General features: G+C 41.9%; 1 protein-coding gene across 2 annotated transcripts; it reads right to left on the bottom strand.

Annotated features, from left to right (window-relative positions):
- Positions 1–378: 378 nt before the first annotated feature.
- tbx1 (T-box transcription factor 1) lies at positions 379–12,039 on the bottom strand. 2 transcript variants are annotated; one of them, XM_030059185.1, is made up of 8 exons: positions 11,456–12,039; positions 9,864–10,203; positions 7,067–7,168; positions 6,307–6,478; positions 4,701–4,856; positions 2,945–3,012; positions 2,232–2,332; positions 379–1,457 (listed from the first exon to the last, which is right to left on the bottom strand). In XM_030059185.1, the coding sequence occupies exons 1-8, from the start codon at positions 11,637–11,639 to the stop codon at positions 1,075–1,077; spliced, it is 1,506 nt and encodes a 501-aa protein (XP_029915045.1). In that variant the 5' UTR covers positions 11,640–12,039; the 3' UTR covers positions 379–1,074. The 2 variants fall into 2 exon arrangements, with proteins under 2 accessions (XP_029915045.1, XP_029915043.1); XM_030059183.1 differs by having other exon boundaries at positions 9,864–10,254.
- Positions 12,040–13,168: the final 1,129 nt, after the last annotated feature.

Below are 13,168 nucleotides of genomic sequence, written 5' to 3' on the forward strand. Positions count from 1 at the left end.
TGTGGTAGACTAAGGTCTGTAATGTCATCAGAGTCCTTAGTTTAGTTGCACACATGGTCTGTCAAGAGACAGGGTTAAGTCCTTGTGTTTGTGTATGTATGGGAAGTATGGTCTGTGAGTGCATGGACATGTGTGTGTGCGTTTTTCAGAGAACCAGATGCAGATCTCAACATTTGAACCGGAGTTCATAATAGTGCAGCGTACTGTTTAGACAGCTTCCAAGTCCTCACTCCCTGTAACTGCAGGAACAGTGCTCACCACAACCCATTTCAGCAGGGCAAATCCGGTCGGAGAAACCTGAACAATGCTCTCAGTGAGGTAAGCTCTTTACCCCCTCCTAGCACAGAATGGAAGACCGGTAGAAAGACCATTTTTTTTTATGAATTACAAGAATTTAATGTTTATTTTACAGATACAGAACAGTCATTCTGCTTCATTTATTTACTTTGAATTGCTGCAAGTCAGTGCCATGGTACAAGCTTCTCAGAGCGGCTCAAGATGTTCAGAACGTTTCAAAATCAAATATGTCTTTTTTTTTTTTTTTTCTCCCTCAAACAAAAACATTTCGATGTGTTTCGACATCCTTTCTGATGAGCTCAACATGCAAACATCTCGTCTACCTAGAAGGTTGATGAACTATATAACATATGGCTTTTTTGAAAGCGAGAAAACAAAGGAAATCAAAAAAAAGTGCATCCAACACAACAAAAGAATTGAATTCCAGTCCGTGATCAAAAGGATTGTCCATGTTAAGGAGAGGTCCCTCCTGTCCCCTGTATTTGCTGGCTCAATGTCTACTCAGGTGAGAGGTGCCCTGATGTACAGCTATTGCCGTTTGGGTTCAAAGGTCAAAGAGAACCTCTTCCAGGGCTCAGAGCATGTGCCCGTCCTTCCTGCAAAGATGCATTTCCTTTAAATAAATACGGCAGGGTTTATCCAGCAACAAGGAGCATGCAGCTTGTGAAGGCACCCCGAAGGTTGTGTAAGCCATGTAAAGACAGAGCTGCGTTGTGTTTCCTGCTTGTTTGCGTTCCCGCAGCGCTGTCAGCTGTTAGCCACAGTGGACAGCGGTCATTATCTCGGCCCGTAGTCGTAGTTAGCGGGGGCGCTGGTGGCCGAGTACATATTCGCTGTGGCTGGGTTCATGTGGTGGTGGTACGTGTGTCCCCTGATGCTGGGTAAAGGGTAAGGCGACGGCCGGGTCTTGGCCCCCAGGTAGTGTTCGTAGGTGGTCGGGTACTTGTAGGGGTGGTGGTGCAGGGTGTCCGGGGGTAGCGGGTGGGGGTCTGGCCGGAGGTCGTGGGGAGGGCTGGGCCGGCCACTGGTGAGGGGGACAGCGTGGAGGCCTCCCGGGACAGGAAGTGCGGGACTGAGGACCCGGGACATCAGCTGGTGAGCTGGGTCAGCGTGGATGGGCGTGCTGCTGGGATCTCGTTCGTAGTCCCGCCTACTGTCCTCTGCATAAGAAGAGACATGAGGATAGTCAGAAATAGACCAGCAGTTACTTTACAACATCAGGTTGTGTGTGTTTTTGTTCCGATGTTAACCATGTCTGGTATTAACGTTCAAATTAGGAGTATGACAGAAATGGGTTTGTAAAAGCCAATATACCAATACATTTGGATTTAAGATACAGATAGACAGATGGTATTTTTTCACTGATAGTCAACAGGGTCATTTTCTTGCTCACACAAAATGTAATGTCTTCTGTGTTTCCCTCATAATTTTATTCTCTGCAGGCTGGAAAAGCCTCATATAGACCTTCATGAGACACTTAAACTGCAGCCAAGTTGAATGAAATTCATTTTGGTTGATTAGCTGCTCTTCATATTCCATATTAGGTGAAATTCACTTATGAACTTGAATCATTTGTTAATGAAATAAAGAAGTAAAACATCAAAATTTATTGCAGCTTTTACAGACATTTTTGTGTAGCTGTGGTCAGGGAATACACTGTTGAATCAGTGATGAATGTTGGTGGCTGGCTGATATGTGATATTTAATAAAAGGGCAAAATCTGCTTCATTTATCAGTTTATTCCTTTTCTGAATACAGCAGATTTGCACCGTTGCACCTCAGTTAGGATAAAAGAGTAAAAGAAAATGAGTGGGAATATGTCCCTGTGCCAGAAAAATGTATTTCTTGCAACGGTTGCATAACTTAATGTGACTTTGTTTCAGGTTTGATAGCAAGAGCCAGTTGTGAAATGAAACAACGAGCGAGGTGCAGACCTTTCTCTGTGCCGTTCTGCTGAGGGGGAGATGACATTGGGTTTCTTGTTCTGGCAAAGGCACTCATTATTGGCAGAGAGCCTGGCCTGTGATTCCTGGGCCTGGAGCAAGGAGAATGGATTCAGTTACATACTCATTTAATGAATGTCAAAGGTGCAATTTCTTTATTATTTATTAAGATAGATGGTGCATTTTAAGAGCTGATGCATAATCAGGATTTACACATTAACAGGGCCTCAAATTACTGAGTATAAAGTGTTACTTATGTAAAGCAACATGTTACATGATTGACATTGACCTGTTATCAGATACGTAAAGAATCCCTATGAATTCCATAGTTGTTATTTTTGTTCAAACAGAAAATAATTCAGTCATTTACAGTCCCTGGTGAATAGCATTTGCACATAGCACAGTTGTTGCCATTTGCTTCATCAAGACAATTCAGAGTGTCTATTAACTTGTAAATCACATAAAGTTATGCTAAATTGACTTTCAAACATTAGCTGATGATTGTGTAAGATTCATTGCGCTCTTTGTATTCTCTTATGTGGTAAATACAATCAATCTGGCACCAAGGGGTAATAAGACCAACAAAGTTTAAGTATTTGACAGACACCCTCTGGCCTAGGTTGGCTTCTTTGTACATTTTCATACTGTGTGCGAACATGCAAATAAGACTGGATATTTTTTTCCCAAGTGTGTAAGATTCTCACCAGTCTTCCGGGTCACAGTCCCTGAAGCCCTTTGCGAAGGGATTACTGGCTATCTTAAGCTGTGTGATCTGAAATCCAGAAAACAAGACAGCGTCAAATAGACCTCCTTGTCATATCATTAGACAGAACACGTTTTCCAGTGCACTCAGACAGCCCTAGGCACCCAATAGTATCCATGGGCTGGCGTGATGAAGAGTTGAAAGTCAGCGTGTTTCAAAAATAAGTTCTCACTGAACTCATAACATGTCCTTGTTAAAAAAAAAAAAATGCAGATGAACAGTTGAGTAAAGAGCAAGCATATCAGACTGTAGTTTAAAGCATCGGGTTCATGTTCATTCAGACTTCAGAGTGCAAATGAATGTACAGTAATTACTGATTGCACTGAACATGGTGCTTAAATTAAAGAGGGTTACGCTCTGCAGTCTTTGTAAATGTTAAAGCTCCTACAAGTGTATATCCATGCATACAGGAAATACAGGAAAAAAAACGCAACCCCACCTCAGGTTCTTATTCCAAAGAGTCTTAGGCAACTGTTCCATTCATAACATGAACAGTGAAAGTGTCTCTTAGTACAAGGGGCACACAGATGTCTGATTACTGAGAGTGACTGTGAATTCTGAACAATGCCTATCAAAATAATTTCAAGAATTATTTTTATTCAGCCTTAACCCAACAGAATTAATCAGACCAATCACTGTAATTAAAATTTTCATTTTAAAGGGAGACCTTGCAATTAAACCAGACCTAAAAATCATTACCCACATTGTAGACAACATAATTAATTTTAATTTGTAGACACAAGGCACAAAGTTGACATGTGCTTTTATAAATAGCAGACTACATATCAGAGCTTGATGTGTACAAATATTTTCCACTGATCAAAAATATCTAAATTCACAAGAACACAAAACATTTCACCCTAGTTCTCTCGTTTTACGTTTTATTCTGTTTCATTTCCTTACACCAATGTAGGCTATAGTTACAGGAATGTTACAGCGGCACAAAGGCCCTGACCCTCATAATCCGCGCCTCTGCTTCCTAATGTTGCTGATCTTTTCCTATCGCTGCGCTCACTCCAGGTCGCTCGGAGCGACCGATGACTGTCTAAAATGTAAATGTAAAAGTCCCGTTGGTGCGAGTGGAAGCCGACACCGCGAGGTCAGACTGATAGAAAACAGAGCAGGAGAAGACGCACAGAGAAAAGGGGAATCGGACAGCTGTGTGCACACATCAGCGGCTTGACAACATTTAGGCGCAAAAAACACCCGCACGTGAAGGGGATGCGCTGTAGATACTGACTGACAAACAAATTAATTTGTTTGTTGCTCCGAGCTGTCTCTGGGAAGTTGCGTACAAATCAGTGTGCGATTTACATGGTGGACAAATATTGTTCTTATAGTATAACTATTATGAGTTTGCTATACCGTCTCTATAGTCCGTGTTCTCTTCCATAAGGAAAAATCCCCATAATATTTTATAACTACACAGGCCTATTTATAGGGGCTAATGTGCGCCGTATCAGTAATGACTTGTTATAGTATTGTATCTCCAATTGGCTTAAACATTCCAATATTTATACTTCTCCTGCAATAAATATCCTTAGATCTTAAGTGTTTTTTTTTTCACAATGGTCAATGGTCAAGTCACTTTTGAGTCACTTTTGAGTTACATTCTGTGTTTTTGCGCATCGCACCAGATGGAATTGCAGCAGCCAGCCCATGTGACTCACACACTGGATCATATTAAGGCTTCTTACCCGGTGGTTCTGGTATGCTGTGACCGCTGTGAAGCGAGTTTCCTCAAAAACAAAGGTCTTGTAATTCTCCTCGGCATATTTCTCGCTGTCTTTGCGGGGATCCACGTAGACCACATGGAACCTGGGCTGGTAGCGATGCATGGAGTTGAGAATGATCTGCAAATGGAACAGGGCGCATTAGCACTCATATAGAAATATTAAATACCATAATACAACAGGCAGACGCATCGTGATCATGCAGTCTGTATCATTATAATGGGGAGCACAGGTAAAGTCAGATAAAGAGCATACACGGACCGCTGAGCTGCGTGTATGGTGAGCTGCCTCGAGTAATTTATTACAGTAACCAGGTACTAATGTCTTGACAGTCTTAACTTGTTAAATTTTAATGGGTTAAGGCGTGTTTGGAAGTTTTGGCAAATGCTATTAGATGGGGCCTATTTATCATTTATAGAGCCTGACGCTCCGGTTAAATGTGCTGTTAAAGTGTAATTTGAGTTTGCATAACAGTCACCATAATATAGCCTACTCCATAGCCTAACCAAGAATAATGAATAACACAGTCGCATTTGGAGTATGCCTATTAGAACACGTTTTTAAAAGTTACCGGGGTAATGATAAAGAATATAGGCTTTAATGTAATCATATTACAGGCATATACTGAACATATTCTAGGTGATACGGTGACATTTCCACCCAGCAGACGTTTCACCTTTGCCCTCAATGTCAGCAAAACATTAAATCCTCTAGAAATAAATTTCCATTTGGCGTAAAATTTCACGAGACGCACAGAGGAAGATCAAATTGGAAAAAGGCGTTGTTAATTTCCAGTGGTGAAATGTTCCAGTGCCTCGCCGTCGTTTTTCAGGTCGGCTGTGCAGTAAACCTCGGTGCATTGAAAGTGCCTTATTCCCAGCACTGTAGCCGGTATCATCCTACCATTACTCAAAATATAAAGACTTACTACGAATTTAATTAGGTTTTACAGTCACTAACGGTTAGGCCTGCTACTGCACTAATCGGGATAGGCCCGCCTGTATCAATCAGTGTCAGGGGGAATAACAGTCTCCAGCCTCTCCTTACCGAAAAAAGCCCTATAATATTCCTAAAGAGACTTGCAATACGTCGATATTAAGCGCTTAGTAACTTACGTTATCCTACTTAATATTATGCTTAATCTTATGGTATGTCTTAATATTCCTGTAATATGCCTAGGGACTGGGGCTGTAAGATAGTGTGTCTGTGGTAAGCCTGCTCAATAATGAATTTCAGTGACCGTAGCATACTTTATGGTATTTTTATCTCTTGTGGAATCTGTAATATTCCTACGGGACTTATACTGTGTCCACGGTGAATTTATCAAACTTTGCTTTTTAAACCTATTAAAACAACCTTCTTCCTTTTGCATTCCCATACACTTATTTTGCCGTGATTACCTGTTTTGTCGTCTTCTATAATTGGTTATACAGTTACAAAAGCTTGTAAATGTTTTAACTTCCTGGCTTCCAGGCCTGTTTAGCCCGTGGCGTTCCTTTTTTTTTTTTTTTTTTTTTTTTTTTTTTTTTGCATGCACAGGATTAATTTGCTAGTCCAGTCCTGCACTTACATGGCCGTTGTCATCCAGCAGGTTATTGGTGAGTTTGAGTTTGTCAAAGGAGACTATCTGCTTCATCCACTGGGCGCCTTTTGCCGGGGAGTCCGGGTGGTAGTGGACCCTGCCCGGAGTGGCGGGGTCAGCTTTACCGGCCACCAGCCACGAAGAGCTGTGGAAGGCATACCTATGGGATGTGGGGGGAAATAAGTAAATAAATAAAACTTTCCTTACATTTCTTTTTATCGATCACTGGGGGTTTTGCATATCGTAGCCTACATTTTGTGGACGACCTATATCATAATGGAGACTACAAAAATAACTAAATAAAAAAATAAAATTTGTGTCTTTTCACGGTGTGCAGGTGTAGCTTAGAACATATAGGAAAAACTATCAACCTTAGAAAAATTGGGCACTTTCAATTAGTATAGGCTACATGTGTTTATATTTACATGTATCTACATATACATCATTAGATAGGATTAGATATGATCTTATCCCAGCATTAAATATGTATGAATATAGCTTGTTATGATATTTTTAAATATATGCAATCACTTAAAGTTACATGAAAATATTTTTTTCACATTTGCTCATATTAATTTGAATGATAGGCTATTTGAAATATATTTTATACACATTTTTTAAGGTGGTAACTAAAGGTTACAAAAATATGGTTTGTAGCTGATTAAAACCCTCAGGGCATACTGCAATATTTTGATGGTGCCATAATGACTCATTGTCTTGTGATTTTTTTTTTTTTTTATTAAGTTACCTGTATCGCTTGTCGTCTACTGGTAGGAAGTCCATGAGGAGCATGTAGTCTGCCATGGGATCCATCCCAAATATTTTCACTTGGAAAGTTGGAAACATTCTCCTGGCGAGGAAGAAAACGTGGGATGAGTTAAATGTAGGCCTTAAATGGGCGCTATGCTTTTGTGGGTGCACATTTTGTTTACATGTTCCACTTAAAAAAAAAAAAAAAAAAAAAGGATCATTTGTGCGTACGTGTGTGCGTGCCTGTGTGGGTGAGGGGTCGGTTGTTAAATAGCCTTCTCCGCTAGAAAATAATGGTTTAATTATTCGGAATGCGTCAGAGGAGCCAATAAACGATATTGCCAAAAATATTTCTCCGAAAACCAATGTGCTTCGAAAGTGACAGTCGGCTCCAGGCCCGCAGAGCATGATGTGGCCCCTGAGGTTGTGGCTGTTGGAAGACAAGAGGCCCCAAGCTATTGAAAATGACGCGATTCAGGCCGTGCGTAACCAGAGCAGGACGTGGATACCACTCTGCCTGATTCAGCGTTCTAGCTCCACTTTTATAACTCCTGGCAATTCCTTTTAATTTCGTCTGCCCTTTTGATGATTTCCAGACACAGTGAGACCTAACACACGTATGAAAACACACGGAAACACACACACACACACGGACGCACAGTTTACATGGGCGTCACTTGGATTTGGCGAGGTGTGGTACTCGTGGCCGAAGATTTTATCATTAGAATGGAAAGCAAAATATTGTCAGAAATGTTATTTGGATGCCAGCTCTAAAATAAAATAAAATAAAATAAAATAAACATGATGGAAAAATACAGGACTTCCTAAACGGATAGTCCAATAATTAATCAGCATGACCAAATAATAAAATACTGTCATTGTCCCCAGACATTAAGTAGCTAGACATTTAGTTGGAAGTTAAGATATGAAGTGAATCAGATGCAGGGACTTAATCATTCGACGCCCAGACGCAAACATTTGTTTTCCCCTCTCAGTCTCGTCTACCCTGCTCACTGAGGAGGCTAGATTCCCGTACATTGAAAGTTGAGTAATCCGCCGAGTCAGTGAAAGGGATCCTAAAATCAACGCTCAATTAACATCAGTGTTGTGGCTAGGTGAGGCTGAAGGAGCTTTTAAAGTGCTCTGCTGCGGATCTCCTTTCCCCTGTCATATAGAGGAGAGAAACTAAACTCAGACTCCTCTTTTGGAATTAAATAAACCAGTTTCTTTATGTCTGTTAAAGTGTGCAATTTATTAAGCATTAAGTAAATCCTTTGATGCCACATATCCAATGTTTAGGCTGCTGGCTGGAAAAAAAATACTAAATGATAATATAGTATTTTTATTGATCCCTGTAGGGAAGTCATACTTTCTCCCCCTATTTCTACAGAGAGGTCAGAGGTCAAAGCGGATAGGGATTCAGCGTGTTGCTCAAGGACACTTCAGCAGGCTGCTGTTTGCAGACACGAAAAGCTTAAACCCGGGTGCTAAGATTTAAGAACGAGTTCTTTAACAATAAGTCGCCCTGCTGCCTAACAAAAGCAGTTTCAGAGGTGAACGACTAAATTAAGATGTGCAAAAATAAGGGATCCATAAGAGGCCTAATTTGCGCACGGCCTGTGCCTTACACTTAGTTCCTATTCTGTTTTCTGTCTCATCAGCAGACTCGTCCTGGTTCAAAACCAGGTCTGCACCAAGTGTATGCTGCTTATTTATCTAAACTTTTTTGAGAATATGAGGAGGAAAGGGTGGGAGGCGGACAAACTGTAGACCTATAATTAGGAAATAATGTCATCCGAGGCGAACGCATGTCAAGACCCGAGTAGAAACAAAGTTGCAACAGTGTAATAGGCTCCCATAGAAAAAATATTCATGTTGAATTCTTATGATTTTCTTAGCTCTAATATATAAGGAGTGTCTATAGATTAAAGGCCTTGTAGTAACCCTTAGCAGCGGTGCGTAAAATTGGGGTTGACGGTGAAGAAAAGCATGATGTCTAAAACCCAGCAGGATCAGATCAGCATGCTGTTTACAGCTGACTCACACACATCCAAATATCCGACCGCCTGCGCCCTCAATATTCCAAAACATCTCCAGTGAACGGGCTTACTGCTCTGTTGCTCAGCTTTTTGTGAAATGCTTTTCAGAAACCCAAATAAAAAAATGTGGGACCGAGCCTCAACACAAAAATGAACGGAGTGCTTTTATTATTATTATTTTAGCTCCGTCTCATTCCAGATTTTGGTCAGTGTGTTTTTAGTGAGACATTGCCGGGTTACTGTTACCGGTCTGATGCCATATCACCTTGCTTGAAATATAGACTGTTTGCAGTGATAATGTGGTAAATAAATAAATAAGCTCATATGTCCATTAGTTGGTGATCATTGAAAAACAATTTATAAACTACAAAAATATATTTTTTAAATTTTAGACAAAAAATCATACTCTATTTTCATATAAAGTACATTAGTCTGTCAATGTTATTAATTAATTTATACTGTAATGTTTTATATAAGTCTTAAAAGGTGTTTGAACTGAATTTGAAGGGGTTTTGCTCTCCTCTGCATATTTCTCCGCGTCAGCAATGTGCATGAATGTGTTACAAATACTTAAATGTTAATAGTGATAATAAGACTACTGTAAGACATTATTGCACGTTTTATGCACCATACTGTAGTCCTATCCAAACTTGGAATAAACGAATTTGTTCAGTCTACCTAAAATTGCATTACGGTATGTGGAGAAAAGTGGCTTCCCAGTTTCAGGCGCTGTGTGTAATTCACTCCTCCACTCACCTGCCAGCTTTGGTAACGATCATCTCCGTTCCCAGCTGATTAAATTCGTCCCATAAAGCTTTCATCTCCAGCTGCACGTTAATGTTTGCCACTTTGGGGTTCTTCTTCACTATGCTCTTGCTGTTCGGTGTGGAGCTGGAGGACGACGAGGAGCAGTTGGGAGTCCCGGCGTCGCTCGCCTGGGCCGGGCCCGGGTTGGAACCCGGGTAGTTGTAGTTGTGCTGAGCGGCCGGACAGGGCTCAAAGTGGGCTTCATGCTGGCTGTAGGGGTCCCCGGGGGACGGAGAGAGGTGATAGCCCCCCGGCGTGTTTAGGCTGCTCAGGCTGCTCGTCGTGAAGGCTGCAACATCGCAAAAATGGGACAGCTGCGTCAGCCACGGGCTGGATATGGCTGAAATCATCCCAAAAAACTGGATTTACCAAATATGCTTTGCAGTTTTGGTGGGTTATAACACAGTAAATAAAAACAAGCAGGAATCAGTGATCTCCAAAATTAAGACGTCAGGCAGAGTTGCACCTCTTTTGACTCAAAAGTTTCCGTCTCGACTGCTCATTAATCCTTGAGGTTGCATCCACTGCCAGCATACTAGACTGCCTGCTCCAAAACGGCAAAACGATCGAATAATGAAGATTAATTCGCCCATAAAAGGTGATCACGTTTAATTATTAAACTGTTCAGCGCAAAACGAGCTCGGAGTGCGCGTAATTTCGTTTTTGTTTTTCAACCGACTGAGCTCCTGTGTAACTCCGAGCGGCCTCTGTTGTGCGCTACTGCTGTGTGCTAAACTGCAACTAAGACTCCTCTCTTATCTGACGCAGAGGGCCTCCCCTTTACGATAAAACCGGTTCTTATTTCTATTTAGATAAGGAACTGCAGGTAATGTGCCTTTTCCTCGCCTTGGGACGAGACTGATTGACAGAGAAGTGCGCCCCTTTTTAATAGGCTTTCCGGCACCCATTTAACTTTTGGATAAGGGTATCGCCCACATCGCCCTCCGTTAACAAACAATAGGAGGATCTGGCTGGCACAGTGGAGTGTAAACGGTTTACAAGGTAAACACGCATTGATTTGCATGAGTAAACAAACAAACTGCAAGTGGCTATTGCTTTGTCGTTATTTGACAAATGATTGATCTATGGAATTGGATATGCATCTCCTTGAGCTGGATTTGCTTATTACGGTCTGTTTTTACCATTACGCACAGGGTGCCCGTGTAAACCCTCCTCCTGGCTTCATTTTCAATGTATGTGCTCCTGTCTGTGAATTTAAGTTGACTCTACTGTACAGCTCTTCAAGTTTTGGAGTGGGAAACGTTTTCTCCCACTCTGGCTGCTTTGTATTGACAAAAACCTCTTCTCTGATGGTAACAGTCTTTGCATACATTTGCATTATTTACCCAAATGCCCTAACTGTTCCAGAATTTATTTTTGAAATTATTTCATTCATGCGTTTAGAGCTGCGCTCATGCCTCCGTTTTGCGCGGTTGAAACTACTGATAAGTCAGACAGACACGGGGGGTTTACGTTATTTCATGGGTGAGATGTGGCTACAGTTGGTATAACAACACAAGGGCATCAACAAACAAATTTACCTTCCATTTCCCGGGTGACAGTGCTGTAGTGCATTTTAAAGGAACTGTGGTTGTGCAGGTCTGGCTTGTCCAGGCCGGTGCCTTGTTTGTCAAACGCTGCGTTTCCTGCTTGTTCTGCAGCCGAAATCAGAGAGGCAATACTGAAAGCATTTGCCTTTGGAGAGAGGGGACCGCCGTCGTCCATAGGCAAGGGATCGAGTCGGGAAAAGCCGTCCCTCCTCCTCCTCCTCCGCTTTCCAGCCGCGTAGAAAGCAGGAGAAGGCTGTGTACAATGGAGAGGAACATGCGCCAAAATGGGGTTTTCACATTCCGCCACCGGTGCTCCTTGGGTGCGGGAGTTTGGCGAGCTGGATAGACTGCTGTTAAAGTATTCCCACGGCTATTCTGAAGACGCAGAAACCTCTCCGGCGCTCACATTCATATGATCAACCCCCGAAACGAGTCATCTGGTATCAAAACATAGTTCATTCGCGCAGAGAAAGAGAGAGAGAGCTTCCCTTGTTTCCCCTCCAGTCGGTGGCGGGGTGGTGTCATCTGAGTCCTGCCTTGAGGAGAAGCTACTACTGCTGCGAGAATGTCAAAAGTGAGAGAGATCCACGCCTCCCCTGCACCACAAGGAAAAAAGTGTCTGCGCTCTGCACTGGATGTTTTATTTCAATAAGACCTTGTCAGTCATTTGAATTCAACTCCAACGTCATTGCAATGTCCGGCTTCAAAGTGCGCCACTTTTCCAGTAAATTATAGGCCTATTATGCTTGTGCGTATTTTAGTTGTCCAAGCCCAGATAGCGCTGGTCCGTCCCCGAGTTTGCCTGGAACATCAGGCTCTGCACTGCAAAAAATATCCATCTAACGACACATATGAAAGAGAGTTCAGACTTCAACTCTTTTTTTTTTAACAACTGGAAAAAAAATCTGTCGTTCATGCAGTGCAGCTCACAAGTGTTGGATTTTTTTCTTGAATCAAGCGTCTGTAGATTTAAATACGCCCAAATCACTTAAGGAACACGATACGTGATTAAAGCAAATAAAATAGAATAAATGAGTACAATAAAATAAATATGTCAGTACAAATCTTGAGACAAGTAAACTCATCTCACCGGGCGCAGATTATTTTGCTTGTTTCCGGAATAAAGAGCAAATATTAGAATAAATGACAAGATGAAGAGCTTATTTTTTGCAGTGGGTCTCGTGGCAAAGTGAACTTGACTATTCCTACTGAAATTATCACTCCTCGCAGCTTATATTCACACAAGCCCAACATTTTTTTTTACCCATTCTTGCATCCATGCAAACATTTACTTGTCCAGTGAATCATCTATTTTGAGTGTAGCCCACTAAGACACTCTGCCCAAAGCAATATTTGCAGGGGCCTGAAATGTGTGCGTCATTTCGCACTCTTTTATCTCCGATGTACGCAGCTTTTTTCCTATCAAACTGTATTGCTCACAAAGACATATAGATACTTTGCCAAGCGCCACGCGCCATCTGTGCCGTCGGTAAACAGAGTGAAGGAATAAACAGTGGGGTTTTCACTGGGGCCTGAGCTGGACTTGACCTCCCCGCCTTGCGCCTGCACTGTCGCCTCGCTTCTCAGCTTATCGAGCTTCAGCATTAATGAGCAGCAATGAAAGTTGTATTTTGTTGGAGCTGCTGCGATAGGACCGGATTGAGTCCAATTTACACCGGAGCCATTGAATAAAGTGTGAAGGCA

This window comes from Myripristis murdjan, chromosome 9, assembly GCF_902150065.1.
Source record: "Myripristis murdjan chromosome 9, fMyrMur1.1, whole genome shotgun sequence".
Taxonomy (NCBI): Eukaryota; Metazoa; Chordata; class Actinopteri; order Holocentriformes; family Holocentridae; genus Myripristis; species Myripristis murdjan.